This window comes from Sinohyriopsis cumingii, chromosome 2, assembly GCF_028554795.1.
Source record: "Sinohyriopsis cumingii isolate HCF-2022 chromosome 2, ASM2855479v2, whole genome shotgun sequence".
Taxonomy (NCBI): domain Eukaryota; kingdom Metazoa; phylum Mollusca; class Bivalvia; order Unionida; family Unionidae; genus Sinohyriopsis; species Sinohyriopsis cumingii.
The window spans coordinates 108,391,048-108,417,139 of NC_142962.1; the positions used below are offsets into that span (position 1 = coordinate 108,391,048).

The window sequence follows — 26,092 nt, forward strand, 5'->3', positions numbered from 1 at the left end:
CTACAGTAGTGGAGGTATAAACATTTAACTCACCACGTATTCTTCAACTTTCATCTACAACAAGGCAAAGTACTGTGTATACTCATATATAAGTGATCCAACTATAAAGTGCACTGACCCAGATCTGCAGTCACATAATGCACCAGTAGAACTTGACCCATGCACTTTGTTAGAAGTAATCAGTAGAACACAAATAGACCCATATCTGCAGTCACATAATGCACCAGTAGAACTTGACCCATGCACTTTGTTAGAAGTAATCAGTAGAACACAAATAGACCCATATCTGCAGTCATATAATGCACCAGTAGAATTGTATTTATTCAGTCTATTAGAAGTAATCAGTAGAACAACAGAGACCCAGATCTGCAGCCACATAATGCACCAGTAGAATTGTATTTATTCAGTCTATTAGAAGTAATCAGTAGAACAACAGAGACCCAGATCTGCAGTCATATAATGCACCAGTAGAACTGTATTTATTCAGTCTATTAGAAGTAATCAGTAGAACAACAGAGACCCAGATCTGCAGCCACATAATGCACCAGTAGAATTGTATTTATTCAGTCTATTAGAAGTAATCAGTAGAACAACAGAGACCCAGATCTGCAGTCATATAATGCACCAGTAGAACTGTATTTATTCAGTCTATTAGAAGTAATCAGTAGAACAACAGAGACCCAGATCTGCAGCCACATAATGCACCAGTAGAACTGGATATATGCACCTTGTAATATGTAATCAGTGGAATAAATAACAGAGACCCATGTGAGTCTGGCATGCCAACTGTATTATGTGATGTCAGATCAGCTGGACTCTACTTATAAGCAAGTACAGACAGTTCATTAAGTTTCACCTGAAGATAGGTGTAGGTAAAATGAAAAGAATATTCCAAGTTCACAAGCTGGATTTAAATGGATGTGGAATAATTTTGACTTGAAACTCTGACAAAAACATCAGCTAGGCTCAATGATAATTTTATCTTTTTATGAAGATAAAGAAAAGACTCATAATTTGGCCAATCTGCAACTCAATGACATACATATGAAGTGAATTTTTGTGAAACTGTGGAGTGTAATGTAAATATTTAACTCTATCTAGTAGACAGCTTGAGAAAGTTAATGTGATTGTTTCATCAATATGGCCTCCAGATCAGCTTTGTTTTCATATAAACTACATTATGGAAATTTTACAACAGTATCAGTACTTGCACTGGTTTAAATGGACAAGCCCAATTATGTCCCTTTGACTCTGTCACATCAAATGAGACAAAATTAATAGTGATTGATGTACGTACCATATGTAACACTGCATAGAAATAGCAGTCATACTGATATGATTTATTGTATGAACTGATGTTGAATAAGGAAATCCCACCCAAAGAACCATAATTTAAAGGCAGGAATGAGTCTGTATGAGGTTCCTGCCAACAAATCACTATTCCATGGGTGGGATTTTACTAGCCTATGTCAATACGCATAGTTGATTATCAGTACAATAACATTTCCAGGTCAATAAATGTTCATTTGAAGAAAATGTTGACATTAAACAAGCAGACAATTAGGATGGTGTCATGATGTATGGGACGACATCATAAAAATGCATAATAAAAATGCATCAGAGTAGTCAAACACCAATCTAAAGGCAACTGTGATGTGATGTGGGATAAAAGTCACATGTGAGGGAGAATAAGTGTTTTCTGCATGCAAGGGCATGTGACGAAATATGACACCAAAATGGAATAAAACATCCACACACCTTTTATACTCCTTGGTTACCGTTGGCATGGAATCTGCAGTGTAGGATGAAAGTCTCAAGAATCTACACAACTCTACTGCCCAGTTCCAATGAGCTGGAATGATGACCTCTTCTGAAATTATGTCATGCTGAACTGGTGTACCACCAACAGTGCCCCTGGGCCTACTTCCTGTCATATCATGATCAGTAGGTTTTGAAGTGATGCTGGTTGCCATGACGCCAGGCTTCCAACTGGCATTTCGGGACACATCTTTGAGTATTTGAAGAATAACCTGGAGAAAAAAGGCAGTCTTTCATTTTTAAAAAAGGCAGTCTTTCATTTTTTGTGAGTACCTTTTTTTCTATCTGCTAGTTTCAAATAAATGTCTGCAAAACTGGTTAAATTAATAATTAACATTTTCTCAACAATTAAAAACTGCTTGAAAATCCAGTTCAACCAAAGTATAAAAATGTAGTCTCCATTAATTGCTTTCAACTATATTCACTCAGGACAAAATGTCAAAACTTACAGCTGAAAATGTACACTTTTAAACTGAGACTTTTCTCAACAATATTATATTTGTTGAATAGCAAATAAGATTAATCCATCTAAGATGAGAATCATATTCTTTAAAAGACTGGTATGGTGCTTTAATGCACAGTAACACCAGTAGGTTATTTCATGTCATGGGGTAGAGTGCCTTGCCAATGGACATCCCATGGTATTCAACCCACACTGTTTCAACTGTTCAGCCACTGCTACTCCTCTGTTACAAGGACCCTTTCTTGAAAGATGGAGAAACATTTCTGATGCATTTCCATGTACTGGACCAAACTTCTAGAATCATATGCATCTAAAACCTCACCTACATATAAAGTTCAAAGCAACACTTTAAAAATAACAAGAGTCTCATGTGGGCCTAATTTCTCTGTCTAGCTAAGGTAAAAACTCAATAATAAATCAAAAAGTTGCTTATAATCAAACTAATACAAATCTCTATCATACTAGTTTACATACCAAGTATGATCAAAATCTGATAGACATACAGCCTCAAGAATGACAACAAGCTCAAGCAACCATGTGACAGAATGCCTCACTGACAAATGCTGTTGTTGCTCACAAATGAACTCATCCAAACTTACATATTATGTTTGAGTTTAATCTCATCAGAAATATGGCTTTTAATATGGTCCATCGACTAATAATAAGCTTTGACAATCATATTCTAGAATGTCTTATTAATATGCGCTGACATTAATTTGAAATAAACTCATTCAAACACTTAATCATATTGTTAATACAGTCTCAAGAGATGCATCCAATTAAATCCCAGAACCCCTCACTAATATGAGATGTTGCTCATAAGCATATAGAATGTCTTGAGAATGTAAGCCTACATTCCAAAAGTGATCAATTGTTAGAAATATGGACTCCAAGATGGTGAAATACAATTGCTGATGGACAGAAAATGCATGGCATATGTTGGGCCATATTACAAGTTCACTTGGGTTTCAGATCTCACTCATCATCACACTTATCCAAGTGCTTGATGAAAGAAGCCTGCATAACATGTAGATCAACAGCTTCTGTCCAAAAATACAGCAGGAGTTGTAACAGACTTAAAAAATCAGATGCAAGATTACTTTATTAATATGCGTGGATGTTGCTAAACATTCTCAAGTTCATATAAGATCTCAATGTACCAAACCTGATGAAAATAAGATCAGAAATATGGTCTCTATAATGATAACAGGCTCAGATCAGTGTTTTTTGCAGGCCATTAAGTTGCTATGGTTTTACTACTGCTACTCCTTGGTTGCCAGTACGTATTCCAGGTCCCTTTCATTGTCAGAATAGTGTACAAGTGTGATTCAGTTTTAAAAGTAACATGTCATAATGCAGAAAAGCCAGCAAAACTAAATTTCAAATCTGCTGGCTGAGAGATTTCAACTCTGTATACACGTCAGCTAAGGGGATGCATTTTATTCTTTGCACATTTTCCAAACACCAAAGACATTTTGTCATTCTGGATTGACCAACATCCATTATGACTGATACATTTGATCAGAGATAGAATAATTCATCTTAGTCACCATGCCCTTTGTTTTGCATTGCTTGAATGCTTTTAAACACATTTTATTACCAATTTCATGTCTTCACTTAAATTTAGAAGGCATTAGACCAAAAAAAAAAGTATGTTTCCTATGGCACTGGTTTGAAAATTTGGGTAGGTAGGTAGTGTTTCTTTGTTTTACCATTATACATATTAAAATAATTAGTTTATATAATGTACTAAGCACTTTAAGTACTGTGCAAAACAGGAATGTTTGTTGGACCAGAAACATACATATTCTTTCTGCCTTACAGTTTATCTTAACAACAGAAGAAATAGTGCAATATCCTTGTACAAGGAAAATCTTATTTAGAATAAGTCAAAATGTAGGAGTGGAGATAAATAAAAACCAGACCCTTCACACTGTACTTACTAAAGATGCAAAACAACACCCATGGCCACATGCACTCATTTCTGACAGTGAAAAAGGAAATTATTGACAACAACTACTCCCTTCTACAAAGTTACAAAGTGGCTATAACTTGTTAATTCATTTGGGCTGAAATCATCCCCCTTGCCCATTCTGTGTAAATTTTCTCTTTTAATCCCCCCTCTACACGTTCAGTGACTTATTACTATATCATTGCAAAAGGTGATATTTTAAACTTGTTCCCCATGTACAATTTACATCCTTTACATATCATTTAAAAGTCACTTCTGCATGATAGTTCTGCATACATGCCAACCCCTGACGAGGAAAAAGTTTAATCCAAGTGGACAAAAAGAGGAATCCAAGCAGAAAAAGAGGAATCCACAAATAACATGCTAAAAATTCAATAAACAATGATTTATTTACCCCTCTCGTCTTTTAACATCCTTTACTGCTTCAAGTTTTCATATGTAGCACTTTTAGCTTTAGAAAGCAACAGATTTTCATGTTGCATTTTAAAACACTTTGTACAAGCTGAGACCATGAATGTTTTGCACACCAGTAGAGCACAAAGTACTGGGTTACTGAGCCTGGATCTGAATTCACTTTTATTTTTGTTAACAATAGTTAACAATCTCTCACAGTCAGCATTAGAATAGTAATGAACCAATATTCCTTTCATAACCTGACAAAGAAGAGGAAATTTATATCTTCCAGTGATTGTGTCTTTTAGATGGGAAATAAGGTGCCATTGCACATCAACTCTATCTGCATTAAGTATAATGTCAGGTAGAATCCCAACTTTATACTTCAGGAATTCTCCTTCCAGATGATCTAAGCTAGATAAGGATGGTAATAGAAAGGGATATCTCTTGACAAAGAATCTAACACTTTTGAAGCTTTTTGACTGTCTCTCATTTACATCAGCAACTGAAGCATTTAAAAGCACTTCATCTCCATAGGGGAATTTCTGGAGCATGTAATCACAGGCTGTAGCATAATAATCTCTAACATTATCATAAAACACCTTCACAGCAAGAGTAGAATTGTGTTCTATAAATTCTCTTGCTTCTGCACCAATAGCAAGATCTTCATTATCTTTCTATTAAGAACTCGGTAAATAACACCTCTGCATTTATAACATTCATACATTCATGTCCACACTTTAGTTCTGCTGCAGATAAGAAGTTACCTTAGTATTGGAGTTCGTAAGATGAGCTAATTTGATGTGTTTCTTTGTTTTCAAGCGTTTCTCCAAATAAAATTTACCAACATGCCCAATATTAAAATTGTTTCAGCACAGACTGCAATGAGCATGATGCTGCCTTAGAATACAGGGACTCGTATTGTTGCTTAAAACTGACCTGTCATACATGTACTATATAGTACATGTATGACAGGTCAATTTTAACTAACAATATGAGTCCTTGTGCCCGAGAATGGAACACTATATTATGCCATTCATGTATTCATCTTTGAAGGATTTTGTATTTTTCTGATCAACCTGTGAAATTCTTTGAAAAAATATATGTGCTCTAACACAAACATCGACTAGAATACAACTGAAGACATTTAGCGCCAAATAGTAAAATTATTTCCACACGGCCTGCAATAGACGTCATGTGATGCTGTCCTCGTGTCCTCATCTTTGGAGGATTCTGTTATTTTTTGTTTCGTTTATTTTTGGCCTTTTTCTAATCCATCTGTGAAATTATTTGAAAGGAGATATTTTTGCTCTCATACATCCACTGACTAAAATAAATTATACTTTTTAGCACCAAATACCTATAGACGATTCTGTACTAAATATAAATTAGAAAAAAGAATCTGTTTCTGGGTAATAGGATAGTTGCTATAAATAGAACATAATACTGTTAGGAAAGTGCACAGACAAGTGTACTCTTATATTGTAGTTACGTAGAAACCGTCTTTTCTAAAATATGGTCTGTGGGATTAATGGGATGTTAATAAAAATGAGAAAACAAACAAATGATTTTTTTGGGAAGGTGGATATAAAGAAAAAGTGTAATCCATATACGTTTACGCATAAGGTGTAATTTAGTGGAAAAAAGTGCAATGATTACGCCGAAAGCGTAATAGTTGGCATGTATGTTTCTATGTTGCTTTGTATCTATTTGGATGCCAATACATCTGGTGTGTCAAGAAGTGAGCAAGCTACAGCTATTTCGGATTAGATGTTCTTTTCCAATGGACTTTAACATTAACCACCAATCAGAACTGAATGCAACAGTGGTTATTAAATGATAAGTACTTAAATCATATATGGGGAACAAATTTGGAATGTCTTCTTCACATTGTATGTTATCAATGCCGCAGATACTGACAGGATAACATTAGCTGTAACTGAAGGCAGATTTATAAAAACACGAATTAGTCGCCTTGTGTAAATTTGTATAAGTGTGTGGAAGTTGTCAATAGGTTTTCTTTCAACTTATATAACTGAATGCATGTGTCTGCTATGGCTATCTCAGATGTGTGTGTGTGTGTGAATTGGATTTTTAAAGTAGCTTTAACAATTTTTCATTTAACAAATCCAACTAGACATCTAGTCTTTTAGTGAAAATCTCATGCTGATATGACCATCCATTAAGAACAAATAGCAATTTCCCGATTTTCACAATGACCACTGTGTCAGCCATATTGTATATCCGAATGGCACCATTTTCAGTTAGAAGCAACATCATATGACACCATGTTAATACTATGTTGACATGACTTTCTGTTCAGGAAAGGTAGCAATAACAACATTTCCAACATGACAACTGTGGTAGTCATACTAGATGTTCAAGCAGCACCACTTTCCTTATGGACCATGTAGGCCAGTGGTGCACAACTCAGACACATACAGGGGACAGAAATGATCATGATTAGAACTAATGGGTGACACTGTGAAATTCTGTGTTTATAATTAAAGCATAAATAAAGATGCGTTAAACATGTGACACAGGCTGTGAACCACACAAAATGTGCTGGTGGGCTGCATTTCCCAGTGGCTATATGCTCTGTACCCTGAACTAGACCATGGGCAGAATGTGTGTTTAGTTTCATGGCAAATAGCCAAGTAGTTTAGGAGGAGTAATGATGACATGCTCATGCTAATGAACAGGCAGATGTCAGATGACAGACAAATGTAAAATTAATAATATTAATATGAATGGATGTAGTGACACAAGTTCATGTGTACTAAGAGCTGTTCCAGTAAAATATACATGGGACCCAGGGAAGGCACTTTTAATTAAGAGTTTAACGTTGTTTTTTCTGAGTTCATCGTGGTATAAACTGTCAGTTGCCGACTCACACGGCAAATAACGCCTGATGAACTCAGAAAAAACGTTAAACTCTTATAATTGAAATTTTAATTATTTGTTATGTTATTTTATTTGCATCATTAAAAAACAGAAATCTTAATTGAGCATAGTAATACATGTTTGTGGTTTTTCTGTTACATAGCTATTTATAGCACTTGGGATGTCCAGCTTGATCGCAATAAGGTCATCATAATACCAGTCCTTCAACCAATGGAAGCCAAATTTTTTCAATTATTTTTTGTTTGTTTGTTAGAATGTTGTTTTTTTTAATGCTTACTTAATATCTGTCTTAACTGGCAGTGTTTATCGTATGCTGTACACGTGACTCTATTTATAGAAATGGAAAAGTAGTTCTCCTTACAGTTCATACAGAAATGAACGCGATTCATTTTGATCACGTGGTAACATTCTGACCAGTGGAAATGTTACTTTCCTGTACCAGCTACTGGCATTGCAATTATTGTAGAATATTCACCCATAGGTACAATTTTGAATTGTATTGTTTACATATGAACTCTTTGGGTAATATGAGTACCTTAGCACACATTTTTTTAAAAGTTCCTTCCCTGGGTACCATGTATGTTTAAATGGAATAGCCCCAACAATCTTTTAATAAATACAGACTCTGGAGTGGTTATAAGGAATTGTTGACAGAGGGATGATGCAAGATGGATGACACATGTTGAACAATAGCCACTGGGCCACATCATATGGTCAGATGGCCTTATGGCCAGTTCAGCTAAAAATAACAAGTTCTGCATCATGAAATAATGTCTGTTACCTGAGGTGAAATTTTTACTTTGTGGAAGGCTCCATATATTGTCATGTTTGCTCCACCAGTGTTAGGAGTCACTTCCTTACACCAAACTCGACTTCCATGATGAAAGGAATAGAGTTTCCAGCCCTTATAAGTACCAATTGGAAATGGCTGAAAATAAAGCAGAAATACAGATTTAGTCTTCCTGAATGCACATAAAAACACTTTCACAGAAAAGAAAGAAAACTGTCAATAATTATTGTTCCAAATTATGATTTTTGTTTGCTTTTGATCAACAAAGGTATTCAAACATTACAGTTAAGAATGAATTTTAGCAATGAAAATGTGAAGGTGGATACTGTTGTTTCCTGAGTTACAATGCAAAGCCACGACTGATAGCTAAATTAATGTATTTTGAGATCAAATTACTTACATAAGACACCCAGTACTTCTGAAGCAAGAAACATACAGATGCATATTTATTAATTTGAAAAAGAAATATTTCAGAGAGGGCAGCAATTCTTGAATAAAACACAGGTTGATAATGACTAAAGACTAAAGTTAATGACAGTCTTCAACAGAAAATAAATTTTGGCATGGGGTAAAATATGGCAACTACACTTCATCCTACCTGAAGCAGCCATGGGATTAGACAACTTTTGGCACATATGTGAGACAGATATTAAAGACAGGTTAAATTTATTGAGACTTCTCATAGGGACTTTGCCCAATATATGAAGTGACAGCTGAAATGAGGTGACTATTATGGGAGCTTAAACCATACTTTAGAAATTCTAGTATCAACATAGACAGAATCCAATTTAAATCAAGTTGTATGAATTAGTCCAAACTATAGCAGCTCTCAAGCAACTAACTATCTGTAAATCATTCATTATTAAAAAGGCTCAAACAACCTTAGTCAACATCTTCAAAGCATATTTACTCTGAGAAACATTACAATACCTTTAAATTCCTCAGCAGGGAAAGTACATCAAATGCAGACAATCTAAGTTTCCTCTGAAAAAAAAACAAAATATGGCATTCAATGTCTTTTTCCAAGATATTATAGACTTGGAAATATTTATCCATGATAATAAATGTATAAATGTGTTAATGTACATTTGTGCATGTTACATAATTGTTCAGTGATGTTTCTCTTGAGAAAAAAATTTAAGTTTTAAAAACATGCTCTCTGTTGTTATGGCAATAATAAAGTAGAAATACAATGTTTCCTCCACATCACATTACCCCTTTTATAAGGCTGGTAATGACCATGGATAGCATTCTTCTGTTTAAATACATCTTTAGATTGGAGATTGCTAATGATTCGACTACCCTCCCTGCGTACTGTGCCTGGCTTAATATATGGTGACAATTATATCAAATACCCAGTGGTTAAATAGCTTCCAACAGCAAAAGCAAAAGTTGAAAGTCAATATAAGATTTTTTTTCTGTTGGCGTTTACTTTAAAATGAACAACCAGAAGTTGCCACAAACATGGACATTGTTGCTCCCCCTAACCCCACCCCACCCACTCCACTACCTCACTGGAGGACTGGGAACTGTTTGTAGTAATGAGTTTAGCATATGCGGTAACATAGTCAAAATATAGTACAAATCATCTTTGAAATCAATATTATCAAAGATCTTGCTAAATATGATTTGTGTGTATGTGTGTGCAATTTGGATTTTTAACATAGCTTTAATGATTTTTCAGTAATATCACTATAATGTCTGCAGTGTGGCAGTTTACAGTGATGTCTAGCACTGGGGCATCAAGCTGCAGACATGTAGCATCATGTCCCACCCAGTCACATTATCCAGCCAGCCAGTCCTAACGCTAATCACTTAATGCTGAGTGCCTAGTGAGTCAGCTGTTACTACCATTTTTATAAATCTTTGGTATGGCTTGGTCAGGGTTCATATCCTCACCTTCCCCTATCCAAGGCAGAAGCTGTAACTATTAGGCCACTGAAGTTTCATAGCAAATATTGTTTAAAATAAAAATATGAATGCCTGTTTTCATAAGCTATTAACATTTTTCCAATTAGACAGCCAGACATTTGTAAATTATAATCCAAACAGGAAGCTCATCAAACTCATCAGAGATCTTGCCAATTTAGTCAATAAGAATAAAAAATGTAGATGCTTGAATGTTCAAAACTGATTGCAAACCAAGACTATTTAAAGTCAAAGACCCAAATTCAGTCAAATATAGTCAAAATCTGGTCATCATTAAACTTATTTAAACTGTATTTTGATTTTTATTGCCAGACATGGTTCAAATAACAAAAGTATGAATACTACAGTGTTCATAAGACAGTGATATGTCTGAATCATTCAAAGGTAATAATTGCTGAACAGTCTAACATCTTCATCAATATGTAGCTTCTGATGACTAATGACATAATTTCTCTGTAGCCTAGATTTACTAAGTTCTGAAGTATTCAAACTATTCAAATGAAGTATTTTATAGATGACGTGACTAGCCTCTTCCAAAGGCCATTTCTTGGAACTGACAAAGTCACAATGGTGCTTACAGAAATGTCTTTCCTATTTTATATACATAAAATGCAAGCTTATATGACTATATTAAAACATAGCAACTTTAATTTATGGGTATGGACCACAACAGTGGATACTGCTGGACTCCAAAATTTTGCATTGTATGCTTTTATTTAGAAACTTGTGTTTTAAAATGACTGCTGAACATAGTAAAATTGTCCAAGCAATTGGTATAATTGCATGCAAGAGCATAATGAACATAAGACACAAGTCAAGTACAAGACCTATCAGCACAAAGAAATTTCTACCAATGTGTTAAGACATGAAACTTATTATATGCTCATTTTTTCCCCCGTTAACTTTACATTGGCAGAATTGTGCAGTATTACCCGATATTGAATCCGCACGACAATACACATATAGCATTCACGTGCATAAGGGAACTACTTTCTATTGTAAACAAACAATGGACGCAGAAGCCAGCACTTTTGACTTGTAAACAAATCATGTACACTCGCATAAGAGGCTCTTAACACTGTGGATGTTTAAATTTGTTTCTGAATGAACTAAAACAGATGTTTCGTGGACTGCCATATACCAGCTGCTTTGGCACATTCCGTGTTGATACAGTGTTACGGATTTAAGCTAGCTACAGTATATAACAGATGCAAGATAAGGTCCTTACAAATAACATACAAGTGACAAGTCATATACACATGTACTCTCTTCTTTAGCTGGTGATAAGAATGGCAAAATAAAATATACTTACAGTTTTACATCCTGAATTTCCTCAAAATATATTTTCTTAATTCTGCAAATCCAAATTACATGAGCCATGTCATAGGTTTTCAATCTGGATTACACATTTCGAAATTGTGCTGTAATTTTGATGATAAGTGCAATTGCATCCTCCTTACTGCACTCAAAATGAAATAAGCATTAAATTCCATAGATCTTTTTGATAACTGCAACTGAAAGACTTCATATTTTTCCCACATTATAATTTGAAACAATCAATGACAGAAACATAAACACATTTGCAGATGTCAACATGCTTCTGCCTACCTTCTTCAATCTCATGTATTTCATGTGGAATTGTCACATACAAATCCAGTCCATAATCATGAAATTTCATAGAATTGAGAAAAATACCAAAATCTATTCATTCCAGATCAAATGGAAAAGTTGTTGCAATGCACATTCATTCACAATATGACAGCAAATTTCAATTTTAACTAGACATGCCATTTTCTTTCGAAAGTTATGTCGAGCGCGCGACTAAGTTCAAATTTATCTGGGCAGAGTTATGTGCGCAGTAATAATGTTGATTTGAGTAATGACAAATCTGCGCTTGTGTATTTAGTTTGGAATGCGGCATACATTCATTTACATTGTTTCTTGTAGTGTATTTTGTTTATATAATTAAACCTTAGGAAAAATATAAAAAAAGAGCATATAATAAAAAGGAGACTGCTTTTGTATTGGAAAATATGAATTCGTTTTGTTGGAAGGATATACTGCACTCCCAAGGTTGTGCAGTATTAAATCCAAAAACTCATTCATATTTTCCCATACAAATGCAGTAACCTATAAATATGATCTGCAATTCCTTTAGCAGCTATGCTTGACTCTTACTAAAGAACATCAGGAATTCTAACAAGGGAAAGCCTTGAGGCTTTTCTTTCTTTTACATATATGTCTGCTGCCCCAACTGATCTGAAATGCAACTTAACAAGTGCCACTTAATTGTCTGTTAACTTCTTACAAATCCAATAAAGAAAATGAAGCCAACTCACGTCACTTCCTATCACCATTGCTGTACCACTCTTTTGTGAACACTGGTAAAGGCAAAGCATAATAACTGTCCCACACATTAGTCAGTTTCTGGTGATATAGTTTTTGCTATATGGTTAAAAGACATTGCTCTTGTCTTGAGGTACTGTTGCTTAGCAGACATGTATCAGCAATTTAAATGTCTGGTTGATAGCCAATGATTAAACAGATGCTCTGTTGTGACAGGGATTAATACTAATAAAGTGAGTGTTCTGAACAATTTAATAACATGATTCAAAAGAAGTGGGATTATACATACCGTCAGCATACAAAGGTCAGTTGAAATAAATTTTTTAATTAGTGAGCAGCCTAATAATCTGCCTCATCAACAAGGCTGATGGTCCAGCACAGATTGTACCTTAGTTATTTTATGCCACCAATCATGTCAAAAAAAAACAAAAAAGAAGCAGAGAACAAATTGTTGGTCTAACGTCAAAAATAAATAACTGGTTTTTACCAAACCCGAATTAGGGTTTACTTGAGAATATCCTCGTGTAAAACAATAGTTTAAATCAATCAACATTTCTATATTTATGTTCCTTACGTAAGCCACTATCCATATAACTTGCGACAATTACCCTGTTATCTCTGTCATCAATTCTCATCTTGCTAATGGAGATGTATTTTAATATCCCTAATATCAGTAAAGATATTATCACAGCCACTGCTGATATGATTAGAAGATACATTTTTTTGATGATGATATCACATAAATCTATCAACTATTTAGAAGCTTCATTTTTAGCTGGATAATTTACGATAAACATGTGTTTTTTAAATGACAAACGTTTCTCTCTTAAAAGTTTCCACCATTTTGAGGTCATGTGACCTTAAATTTGTGTTCTGCAGATGCTTATTAAATCTTTGAATACAGGAAATAGTCTCTAATACACTGAAGATAGTATGGCCGCTGCCTTCATAAGTCTTGTCGTTTGGCTCTTTTTTTGAAAATGTGTAAAATTTTACAAACTTTTTACAGTAATTGTTAGTGTTCACGAATTTTCTAGTAAGTATAATAAGCTGATTAATTTCTTATCCTGAGAGAGTTTCAGAATCTTGTCTGTAGATTTAGGTACTGCGTGTTGACTTCCTTTTTTTGGTTGATTTATATTTGACTTAAATTATCCTGATGTATGTATGCATATGTAAAGATTTAAAAGCAAGTAAGCACGATGAAACATAATATCACATCTGTTGGACAGGTGATAATATTGGCGCAGTGCTTAAAATATTTTACAGAATCAGCATGCTGAATTGAAAATTGCGGTCTTGGTTAACACGGCTAAGAACTACAAAGAAGCAGTAAGAGGCTCTAAGTGCAAGACATTGGGCACTAAGAACATTGTAAAGCATTAAATTACATCCCAAAACATAAATGGTGCTAAAATAAATCGATAAATATTGTTAACAATGACTGTAACAGATACAAACGTATTTTGAGCATCAGGAAAGACAACTATATTTAGGCTAATAAGAACCAATACAAAATAACCAACAAAATTGAAAGAAAAAGAAAAACAGGAAAAGAAACATATATGAAACCGAAGTTAAGAAAAGGAAGAAAAACTACTTTAAAATATACTTCAGATACAATGGAGAATAAAATAGTTATTTTAAAAATATTTTTGAAAATTGTGTACAAGAGTTCTAAGCCAAGACTTTACGTTTTTAGCACAGTTTGTTTCCTTTCTTCCTATCTCTGCATTATGTTACTGTCTTTAAGAATAAAGAGCATGTACTTACTGTTAGCATTCAGAATTATAAAGAAACACTAAGAAGAGGTTTTGCCTTCCCAGTGTAATAATAATAATAATGAGGACTTTGTATAGTGCCTAATCTTTAGAAGCGCTAAGAGCTTCACAACATTAGACAACACCTATAATATGAAATAAAAATATAATGATATTATTTCAGAAAACAAATACCATGAAATTAGAAAACATAAAAACATGCTGTAAATATTTAAGGTAGGGAACATTATTAAGTCTTTAAGATTGTTTTTGCAGTCGAAATAAGTGAGTTTTAAGAGCACTCTTGAATGGGATCACTGTGTCTTTGTGTCTAAGTTCATTGGGCAATTATTTCCATGTTGCTGGGCACTGGTATGCAAAAGAACGTTGTCCATATGACTTTGTTTTCGTAGTGGGAATAATGAGTATATGATTGTCAGAAGAGAAGCGTAAGTATCTTGCTGGTGTGTACATATAGGTGAGGTTGGATAGGTATGTTGGACTGGAGTCTATCAGTGAAACGTAGCACAGAGAACAAATTTTGTGTTTGATTCTGGATCAAATGGATAGCTAGTGTAAGGTACAGAGTAGCGTGGAGGTGTGATCTGATCTTGGTTCTCTAAGTATGATCCAGGCAGCTGTGTTTTGAACTTTATGAAGTTTCTGAAGTAGATATTGAGATGAACCCTACAGAATTGAGTAACAATAGTCCAGTCTTGAACGTACTAATGAAAATAAAGGTGTTTTATTGGCATCAACTGAAAGATATTTGCGAATGGAGCTGATGTGTCTCAGCTCAAGATATGCAGCCTTGCATATGTTCATGACATGTTGGTGCAACTTGAGAGTACTGTCCAGAGTGACACCTAGGTTTTATAGTGACTGTGTGAATTTAATGTTGGTGTTACTAATATTTATTGCTTGAGGTAAAGGATGTGAATGAGAAAGTCTTTGTCTTGTGATCAGAATGGCCTCAGTTTATCATTATTCATCTGTAGCTTGTTACAAGTCATCCATGATTTCACATCAGAAATGTACCTGTCTGCACCTTGGATGGTAGCATCAACTTCAGTTGGGTGGCTAGATTTGTATATTTGGGTGTCGTCAGCATACAATTGGTGAGACACGTTATGATGATCTGTGACACTTGAGAGCAGATGCGTGTATAGAATGAAGAGAACAGGTCCAAGAACATACCCCTGTGGAACATCACAACATAGATTAACTGGGCTGGAGTGTATTCCATTTGCAGACAAAATTTGTGTCCTGTTGACCAAGTAGGACCTGAACCACAGTAAGGCTGTATCATGAATGCCATATACATGCTGGAGATGGTGAAGTAATATATCATGGTCTATTGTGTCAAATGCTGCAGCATTGTGCTTGATGGTTTCATTAATTGTTTTCACTGTTGTTGGTTTGGTTCTGATTTAACATTCAGAATTCGCCTTAAAGTTACCATGGGGTGTGGGAGTGCATGTTTCATCATATTGCTCTTGATACTCTACAGTTTTGATGAACTGGTGGTACTCCAAACTGGATGGTAACTTGTTAAACCAGCTGGCACATTTTTCAGTAGTTTGGGTTTTATTTAGGGGAAGAATAATATCTGCAAAGTGACATTTGTGTCCTGTAGTGGCTGCAGTGATAATGGTATTAATCTGTTTTTTTTTCACCACTTGATGTCTTATCCTGACAAAACAGATTGTCTTTTTCGACAATAAAAGTGGGGCCCCGAGTGGCTGAGTGGTCTAAAGCGCTGACCGTTCTGGATCACTACCATCTCACCTCTGTCTGCGTGGGTTCGAGTCCAAGGCTCGGCTAGCATGGGTACATGGAAAAGCCTGCCAGTAGCTTCTCGTGGGTCGGTGGCTCTTCCCTGGGTTTTCCAGGGTTCTTCCTCCACCAGTTATACTGGCCGCCATGTATAGTCTATCTTGTGCTGAAAAATGGCATTAGACCCTAGAACAACAACAACAACATCGACAACAAAAGTAAATTTTTGTATCTTGTCTTCTTGAAAGGAAATCAAAAACTTGATCATGTAGGTTCATTGACTTCTTACTATTCAAGGCACCACAGTCTTCATGGTGACTGGCTTACTTTCCAGACAGAATTCCATATGTATTTTCTTTGCTGCCTTAGGTTCAATTCCCAAACTGGCTTGTCAGTAAAAGCTGGCCAATAGGCTTGTAATGGGCAGAGGGTTTCTTCGATATTTTTTTAGGTTTTCTCCACCAAAATGTGCAGGCCAACTTGTGTAGCTGAAAAATTGCTTATAATGGTGTAAAATCCAATGAACCAACCAACCAATCAACATGTATTGGTCTTTATGATTTGGATTTTTAATGTAGCTTTAATATTTTGCCAGTCATATTGCTATGATGTCTGTATGACTGTATGAAAAGTTTAAAGTTATTGTTTAAAGTGACTTTATTCAGTGATTTGCTAGTCAGGTTGTAATGAATTTGAGCATTTCAGGCTAGTGGAGTGGTTAAAAAACTAACAAAGTATCCAGTAGTTCTTATAACTTTAAAACCTTCTGTGACTATTTTGGTTGTTCTCTTTTTACGTTCTGTCAGCTATGCAATTTTCTGAATGAAGCCAGTTGCATTGGCACATATCTCTGCAACAGCCAAGAATAAATGCAGCTGAAAGTCCTTTAGGTAATGATCAGCCCCAAGCCAAGCAAAAGTGTCATATGTTCAATCATCTCATCAAAGAACAATGACTTAATGAAAAACCTTCCTGGTGTTTTGAGTAAACTTGTTGATTGTTGCAGCCACTTTAGGCATGAGAAGAAGAGAATTTTTGTTAATTTCAGCGATTATAAAAGCTGGTAGTTATTTAGATATTTAAATATGGAACATCTCCTAAATTCTCTTATCTTTGTACTGGTAGTAGTAGCCTGCATTTTAAAACCAGGACCCATAGGTAGTCTCTAATTGCAATTACTATTAATTCTTTTTAGTTTACTTAAGTGTTTTAAAACGTTCATATTACCAAATTAAACCATTTTGTGTTTCTTAGTGTCTCTTGCAACGTCAAGTGAATAATTTATATTTATATATTTTAAAGAAAACATAATACTTTGCGGCTCCATTTTCTTGTAGTTGTTCTTAAATAGTAGAGTTGTTGTTGATGAATAATTTTGTACTTGGAAATGATGCAGTGTAATATACATATTGTAGCCTCTTACACAGCAGTTGTTTATAACATTTTACTATAATTCATGTTCTGTTTTCCTGCTTCTAGTGGTAGTGATGATGATGATTAATTATCTTATGTTCACAGAATAATAAGCATATATTTTCTCCTAGGGTATAGCTTTGACATGGTTGTCTCTCCTGTATGTTTCAAATGACATTTGTTAATTTCACCACTATGTAACCAGAACATAATGTGACTGTTGAATCAGAAGTTATTAGAACATGACATTATATTGTTGCCTGTATAATCTGCCTGTTTATAAGTGACTCGATTTTTACCAGGTGAACGTTATGGCCTAGTGGTTAGTGCCTCCACCTCAAATGCGGGAGGTTGTGGGTTTGATCCCTGGCTGAGTCATACCAAAGACTTATAAAAATGGCACTAACAGCTGCCTTGCTTTGGCTCTCAGCATTAAGAGGTTAGTGTTAGGACTGGTCGGCCTGGTGTCAGGATAATGTGACTGGGTGGGACATCATGCTACATGTCTGTAGCATGATGTCCCAGTGCTAGACATCACTATAAACTGCTTTAGTGCAGACATAGTAGTGATATGACTAAAAAAATTGTTAAAGCTACGTTAAAAATCCAAATCACATACACATTTTTACCAGGTTGTTATTAGGAATCGATTGAAACTTATATTTTTAATTTTTCAGATATTTCTTTTGGATTTTAAGGCCAACATGACTTCAATCATCAAGTTGCATCCATTCTCTGGGGTGATGGATGAAAGCCCCCCATGCTACCTCCTGCAAGTAGATGAATTCAGATTTCTTCTGGACTGTGGTTGGGATGAGGACTTCAGCCCTGCACTACTGAAAGAACTCAAAAAGTAAGTCATCAGGTTTTTAAAAAGTGCACTAGTTTATACAAATCAGACTAAAGTTGCTGACAGTTTATTATTTTAAAAAATGTTCATTACAACATCATTTTTCTAGCTGTCAAAGAACTCACCAAATTGTAGATGTATATCCTGGATGAAGTCCCAGGGTTTAAGGAAAAAGGTGTGGATATTTATGATGGCTTTCATATTGAGTTTGGTCTTGTGGCAAGAAATAATGTCATGTATGAAAATGTATTTTACATGGAATCAGTCATCATTTGTTTACAAATTTGTCTTCCATGGAAGAAAAGGCTTTATTTTAAGTAGAAACCTTGTGATTAACTATCAAACCCTGGTGATCCTCTACATTTTACAGATCATTTAGCTAACATTGTATTTACTTTGGGTATATGTTTGATAATGATACCATGTTACCCCATACTGTCATCATCATTGGCGACTGAGTCTCGAAAGACCATGCGAATAGCGCATTTGCGGTGCTGTCTGTCTCTGTTGGCATCATCTGCTGTGGCTGCGCAGGCCTATACGTGAGTGACAGTCCCTATTGCAGTTGGTGCAGATATACTGGGAAGTCTGCGTTACTGTGGTTGCTGCCGCGTTCTTCTTTCTCTTACGTTTCTCTGCCGCCAACTGGCCTCTCCTCGCATCAGCGACTGATATGCCATTGTTTACCGTCAGTCTCCAGATGTCTCGGTCCTCAGCCAGCTCTTCCCAGCCATCGGGTGAAAAGTTGCATGCCTTCATGTCCTTCTTGCATACATCCTTAAAACGGAGTGAGGGGCGTCAGACTCTTCTCATGCCAGTGGCCAGCTGTCCATAGAGGATGTCCTTTGGCAGCCTTCCATCCTCCATGCATCGGACGTGTCCCAGCCATTGAAGGCGGCGTTTGCTCAGCAGGGAGTACATGCTGGGGGTACTTGCACGCTGCAGGATCTCGCTTTGTGGAACACGGTCTTGCCAACTGATTTTCAGGATGCGTTTTAGGCACCGTATATGGAAGGAGTTGAGCTGGTGTTCTTGCCTCATGTAGGTACTCCAGGTCTCACTTCCATATAGAATGGTGCTGAGAATGCAGGCCTGGTAGACTCGGACCTTGGTGTGCTCTGTCAGCGCGTTGTTTTCCCACACCCTCTTTGTTAATCGAGCCATGATGGTGTTTGTCTTTCCAAACCTTCTGTCCAGCTCCATATCAATCGAGAGAGTGTTGCTGATGGTTGACCCTAGGTAGTTAAAGTTGTTGACTGCTTCCAGGGTGACACCGTTGATTTTGATGGAAGAGGCATTGGTGGTATCTTGCACGCTGGCATTTGTTTTTTCCAAGCTGATGGTGAGACCAAACTGCATGCAGGCATCAGCAAAACGGTCTCCCAGTCTCTGGAGGGCTTCCTCGGTGTGGGTCACAAGAGCTGCATCATCTGCAAAAAGCATCTCCCTGATGAGCACAGCTCTCACTTTGGTCTTGAGCGCAGTCGTGCCAGGTTGAACAGCCTCCCGTCGGACCTGGTGTTTAGATATATGCCATCCGTGGATGTGTCAAAGGCGTAAGACAGGAGCAGGAAGAAGAAGATCCCAAAAAGTGTTGGTGCCAGCACGCAGCCCTGCTTCACGCCGCTGTTAATTGGGAAGGAGGTTGAGGAGGATCCATCATACAGGACTGTTCCCTTCATATCTGCATGGAAAGAGATTATCATGCTGAGAAGTTTTGGGGGGAAACCAATCTTACTCAGAAGTTCAAAAAGGCCCTTCCTGCTGACCAAGTCAAAGTCCTTGGTGAGGTCGATGAACATCATGTAGAGTGGTTGACCTTGCTCTCTGCTCTTCTCTTGGAGTTGTCATAGGGAGAAGATCATGTCTTCGTTGACCTGCCTGCTCTGAAGCCGCACTGTGATTCCGGGTACACACAGTCCGCCAGCAACTGCAGCCTGTTGAGTATGATGCGGGCGTACACTTTACCAACGATACTCAAGAGCGAGATCCCTCTGTAATTATTACAGTCACTGCAGTCGCCCTTGTTTTTGTACAGGGTCACAATTGTGGCATCGCGCATGTCTTGGGGGACTACTCCTTCCTCCCAGCAGAGGCAAAGTAGCTCATGCAGTGGTTTAATCAATGTTGGTTTTCCACGTTTGATAGCTTTGGGCGGGATGCTGTCACTACCTGGTGCTTTGTCGTTTGGAAGGGAGTCGATTGCTTTGCTGAGCTCCTCTAAGGTTGGCACTTTGTCGAGTTCTTCCATGGTGGACAGATTCTTTATGCTGCTGAGGGCTACATCGATGACTGATTCTTGGGAGTATAGCTCTGAGTAGTGCTCCACCCATCTGGCCATCTGTTGCCCACGGTCTGTGATCTCCTCTCCCATCAGAGATTTCAGGGGAGCGACCCCTTTCACTGTAGGGCCTAGAGCCTTCTTGATGCCACTGTACATACCTTGGATGTGTCTGGACTCGGTACTGCGCTGGATCCCTTCACACAGTTGTTGCCAGTACTCGTTCGTGCACTAGCGATGCGTTGGGTGTTACTTCGGGCACTTCTGAGAGCAGCAAGCGTCTGTTTATTAGGGCATTTTTTGTAAGCTATGAAAGCTTTTCGTTCCACCTTGATTTGTAGTTCCATCCTTGATAGGTGTGCATTGAACCAGTCCTGGCTGGGTCGTTCCTTCTTGCCAAACGTTGACATAGCTGTACTGTAGATGGCACCCTTCATGGCATTCCACTTGGCTGTAGCATCGTGCTCAGGCAGGTCCTGGAGAGCCTTGTCCAGGGCGGACACATACTCCTCCACCTTGGCAGGGACTGACATCTGCGCAGTGTTTATGCGAGGATGTCCTTTTGGTTTTGAGTGGTGTAGCGTGTGTCGCTGTAATCGCACTCTGCTGCTCACGAGGGCATGGTCGGAGTCGCAGTCTGCACTGTGGTAGGTTCTGGTGAAGAGGACGCTGTTAAGGGCAGAGTGTCTGGTGATGACCAAGTCGAGTTGATGCCAGTAATGAGATCTGGGGTTTTTCCATGACACTTTGTGTTGTGGCTTACACTTGAAGAAGGTGTTTGTGATGCACAGGCCATGGTAGGTGCATAGCTCCAGCAGTCTCTGACCGTTTTCGTTGGTCTTTCCAGTGCCATGATATCCGAGGCAGGTAGGCCATGACTCGTGATCCGTACCTACTCTGGCATTAAAGTCGCCAGGGAGGAATAGTGGTTCGTTTTTGGGGCATCCTTTAATCTGTTCATCCAGCTGCCCATAGAACTGATCCTTCACATCTTCTGACGATGTGAGGGTTGGGGCGTAGACACTGATGATGTTGACAGGACCTGAAACAGTGGTGAGGCGGATGGACAAGAGACGCTCAGTGCCCCCTGTGGGAGGTTCAACCAAGGCCAAGAGATTGTTTTTGATGGCGAAGCCCATTCCGTGCTGGCGGGGCTCCTCAGGTTCTCGACCCTTACAGAAGAAGGTGTAGTTTTTCTCTCTGAGGGAGCCACTAGAGGCTAGCCTGGTTTCCTGGAGGGCAGATATGCTGATATTTAGTCTGGTGAGTTCTCTATCGATGATGGCCGTCTTTCTGGTGTCGTCGACTTCTCTGAGGTCATCGGAGATGCCTGTACACATGGTGCGTTCATTCCAGCTTGCAAATCGAAGAGCTGCAGTCTTCTTTATTGGCTTCTTGTTTCTTTTGTCTGGTGTGGAATTACCGTCTGCTTGTCATGCTGAACAACACACTGAGCTCCAGACACCCACTGGAGCAGGCAGACGATGGCGGGTCAACACCTTATTGACCGGGGGCTGCCTGGCTTGAGGCGGGCGATAGTTGGCCAGTGGAACACGATGATCCCTCCCACCATCAAAGCTGACCCGTGGCGCCCCTTCCCTACGCCAGTCGGGTGGGACTTATAACCCGTAAACTGTCAGCTTCCATGTTGTTTCCTCACTCAGTAGCGAGACTTGAGTGTCCTCTCCAGGGCGCAAGCCTGGGCATCGGGTATAGAGTTCCTGGGCTGCCCAGACGTCAGGATCCCCCTCTCGTCCTTGCTGGTGGGGTCGAAAGGAATGCTGAGCATGACATTTGGCACCAGTTTGGATGTAGGAGCTGCCGGAAGGAAGTCGTAGTTGACCCCCAGCCGCCTTAGGGGCTCCACTCTGGATTTTCTGCCTGGGTTTACTCCCGTAGTCTTTCCTTCTCCCGAAGATATCCACAAGGCAGTGGAGCCGTAATCCAATGGATGGGACTTGGTGGGTTTTGAATCAGAGTTTCCTTCTCCTAGATGAATTGCCTGACAAGGCTAATGAGCTTCATCTGTCTGGGTTTGGAGTCAGAGTTTCCCTTCTCTTAGACTGGTTGCCTGCCAAGGCTAACGAGCCCAGTCTGCCCACCCAGTTATACCGCCGGGCACTCGGTCGCGCCACACAGCAGGCTCTGTTAAAACAGGGGGCCCCACGTGAAGTTGCTGCTGTGGACACAATAGTGTAAGAGAGGCCATATGCAAGTAACCTCCTGCCCTGCAGAGCGTGACAGTGGTCCTGCGGCGATTACTACACCTGGGAAAGAGAGGCTATGAGAGACGCTTCACTTTCCTTTGGCAAGTGGGACGTCAGGCCCAGGCCTCGCACCCCCCCTTCATACTGTAATATGTATGATAATGTGATACCCTTTGTCTGTCTGTCTAGCCATCCATCATCAGATCTCCTAAGCCACTGGGTAGAATTTCACAAAGCTGTACTTATCTTGTCCTTTTGTTAGCCATCCGCTAGAGGGGTGTTCCCTTGGTTACCATTCTATAGAGGAAGTAGAGGTTAAATGTGTATAAAGGTTTGTTATGTAGGTGATGGATTTTACATTATGACCCCAGGGTCATTGTTTGAGGGGGGAATGATGGCAATCATAAGGCAGAGTGTATTATGTTATGATGTTGTCTATCAGTCCATCTGTCTGCCCATCCATTTGGTACTAATTTTGTTTCTGCACATTAAATCAAGCCAACCTTCTACAGTTATCAAACTTGTGGATGGCTGGCACTTAGGATACGGAAGAAGCTTATTAACTTATGGGTTAGAAGGTCAAATGTCAAGGTCGCTGTAACTGAAAGAAGAAAAATGGTTTGTGCACAATAGTGTTAGTTTTTACATCAAGTACTTCAACTAGATTTTGTTGATGGCTTGCACTTGGGATAAGGAAGAAGACTGTGTTTGGATAAACAAAAAGTACATGGTCAAGGTTACTGGGAGTAAAAGAAAAAAATGGTTTCAGCTCAATAATATTTTGCATTCATAGACCTGGACCAATCACTGTGGATAGCTTGCACTTTGGGTAATGATTTTTGGGGCCAAAAGACAAAGGTCATAGATACTGTAGCTGATGGAAGAGTTGTTTATGTACAATAACATTAATTCTACATCACAAACCTGAACCATACTTTGTGGAATTTTTGCATTTGGGGTAAGGAAGAAGTGTATTGTTTTTGAGTTCAATTGGTAAGAGGTCGGGGCCACTGGCTGAAGAAGGAAAATTGTATTTGAATTTTAAAAAAATCAGTTCTTAGGCATTGACTTTCACAAAACTTTGCAATGACTTGTATGTTAAATCAAACATTACCTGTCGATTTTGCAGTCAAAAGATTAAAAATCAGAAATAATGTGTTTGATAGAAGAACAATGTTTTCTTTGTATAATGACCAGGTACCATAATTCAAGTCTGTGGTGGAAGTATGGAAGAGGTCTATTGATATGGTGGTCAAAAGTTGAAAGAACATGATCATAGTGGCTAAACGAAAAATGAGTTTTGCAGAATAACTTTTATTGTTGATAAAGTTTCTTGCCCCAACTTTGTGGATGGCTTTGCACTTATTGTAATAAAGAACATATAGATTCTGGTATCTTTTCATAGGAAGTTTGGCTTAAGATCACATACTTGACTAAAATTCAAGGTCATTTAGATGCATTGGTCATTAATCATGAGGGTCAACTGTGCTGTGCTATTGCATTTGTAGAGGACTATTAAACATGGAGCAAGGGGAAAATGTGCGTTTCTTGGTAGTCATATCACTATCTTTGCTTTTAGTGGTAGTGTTTAAGTGTGCACCTTGACTGATTTAATTTTTCTCTGGAAAGTCAGGAATACTTATTTTCATGCATTGTTTAAAAATCAGGTGCACTAACCATCACTACACAAAATAAATGAAACTGTACCTATTGGTTTGGAGACTTAACATGATACACATTGTAGTACTGAATTTGTGATGCAATACACATCTTGATGACCAAGATTGATGAAAGTTTCTATTTGCTAGCAGAATATCAGTTTTTCAATTTATTATTCTTCCTCCACTGTTAATACTGGCCTCCATGTATAGCCTATCTTGTGCTGAAAATGGCATTAAATCCTATAACAACAACAACAGCTACTTATCCCCATGCTTAGTGAAGGGATGGTATAATTGGACCTGTAATTGTATGTCTATTTGTTTATCTGTAACCACATGTCCTTCAAAACCACTTGGTGGAAATTTACCAAACTTGGTACATAGGTTGCCCATCTTGAGAGGGGTTATGATGTTTGGGCCTATCCTCTGGGCCATGGGAATAGATCAAATGTACAAATATTGCAATTACAGTGACTTTTTAAATACTTTTAAAAAAATCAAACTTTGCATAGGCATTAATAAGAGGCAGGCATATATTATACATAACAGATTAGGGTTGTGACCCATAGATTTTGGTATGATGGGGGGAGGGCAGGGGTAGAGGGGAGCATGCTATTAATACATGTGTATTTGACATGGTGAACCATTGACATGGCTCTAATTTTACATGTGCCTTTAAAGGTTTTAATAAGTAATATTACAGATAAATTTTGATGTAAAATGTTAAATAATTGATATCTTCTTCCATTTTTGTTTTCAGACAGGCACACACAATAGACACTGTGTTATTGAGCTACCCAGACAATGCTCACCTTGGAGCACTTCCATATATGGTTGGGAAGTGTGGCTTGAACTGTCCAGTATATTCCACTATACCTGTATACAAGATGGGTCAGATGTTTATGTATGACCTCTATCAGGTAATATGCAATTTACAGGTCATACAAGTAGGGTCAGCAAGTCTCATACTTTGAAGCAAATGGCTGCTAAAATGCTGAGTTTGAGCTACTGTGTATATTATTCAGGTATCAAAGAAACTACTACATGATGATTGTTAATGTTCAACATTTATTAAAACATAACTTCAAAAAATAGTGTTAAGTTAAAGACTTTAATATTGACTGCCTCCACTGTGCTACTTAGCTGAACTTGGGACTGTCAGATTCTTTTTCTTGTAGCATGCAGGGCTACCATATAATATTGTATCTGCCATATTGTATGCATGGAGGGGCATATGGTATTGCCTATGTCAGTCCATCCCGTCACGTCCATCACAGATTTCATCTCTGTTTAACTTTTGAAGGACATAAAGCATTGAAACAAAAATTGGCTGCAGTCTTTCAGTTAAGAACTAGATAAAGTTAAATTTTCACTGTTTTGCTGCAGATCTTAACAGAATTAAGCCCCTGTTTGACTTTGAACTTTGCTGTCATTTTTATTTGTGCTCAAGAACTTTTGAAGGACTTTATGGATTAAACTGAAGTTTAGTATGGGCTTCACATAAAAGCAGATTTATATCAGGTTTGATT

The 26,092-nt window shown here is 37.8% G+C and overlaps 2 protein-coding genes across 2 annotated transcripts in view; one reads left to right on the top strand and one right to left on the bottom strand.

Moving 5' to 3' along the window:
- The window catches only part of LOC149805592 (uncharacterized), a 70,946-nt gene extending 57,491 nt beyond the window's left edge, over positions 1-13,455 (bottom strand). The window contains exons 1-4 of the mRNA XM_089950229.1: positions 13,224-13,455; positions 9,271-9,324; positions 8,332-8,478; positions 1,759-2,030 (exon numbers count right to left, since the gene is read on the bottom strand). Of these exons, the coding sequence (XP_089806355.1) occupies positions 1,759-2,030; positions 8,332-8,478; positions 9,271-9,324; positions 13,224-13,334 (584 nt within the window). The 5' untranslated portion in view covers positions 13,335-13,455. The remainder of the gene's footprint in view (positions 1-1,758; positions 2,031-8,331; positions 8,479-9,270; positions 9,325-13,223) is intronic.
- Positions 13,456-13,523: 68 nt separating this feature from the next.
- LOC149805593 (cleavage and polyadenylation specificity factor subunit 2-like) overlaps positions 13,524-26,092 on the top strand; it is a 412,425-nt gene continuing 399,856 nt past the window's right edge. Inside the window, exons 1-3 of the mRNA XM_089950230.1 lie at positions 13,524-13,651; positions 18,242-18,417; positions 25,324-25,483. Of these exons, the coding sequence (XP_089806356.1) occupies positions 18,269-18,417; positions 25,324-25,483 (309 nt within the window). The 5' untranslated portion in view covers positions 13,524-13,651; positions 18,242-18,268. The remainder of the gene's footprint in view (positions 13,652-18,241; positions 18,418-25,323; positions 25,484-26,092) is intronic.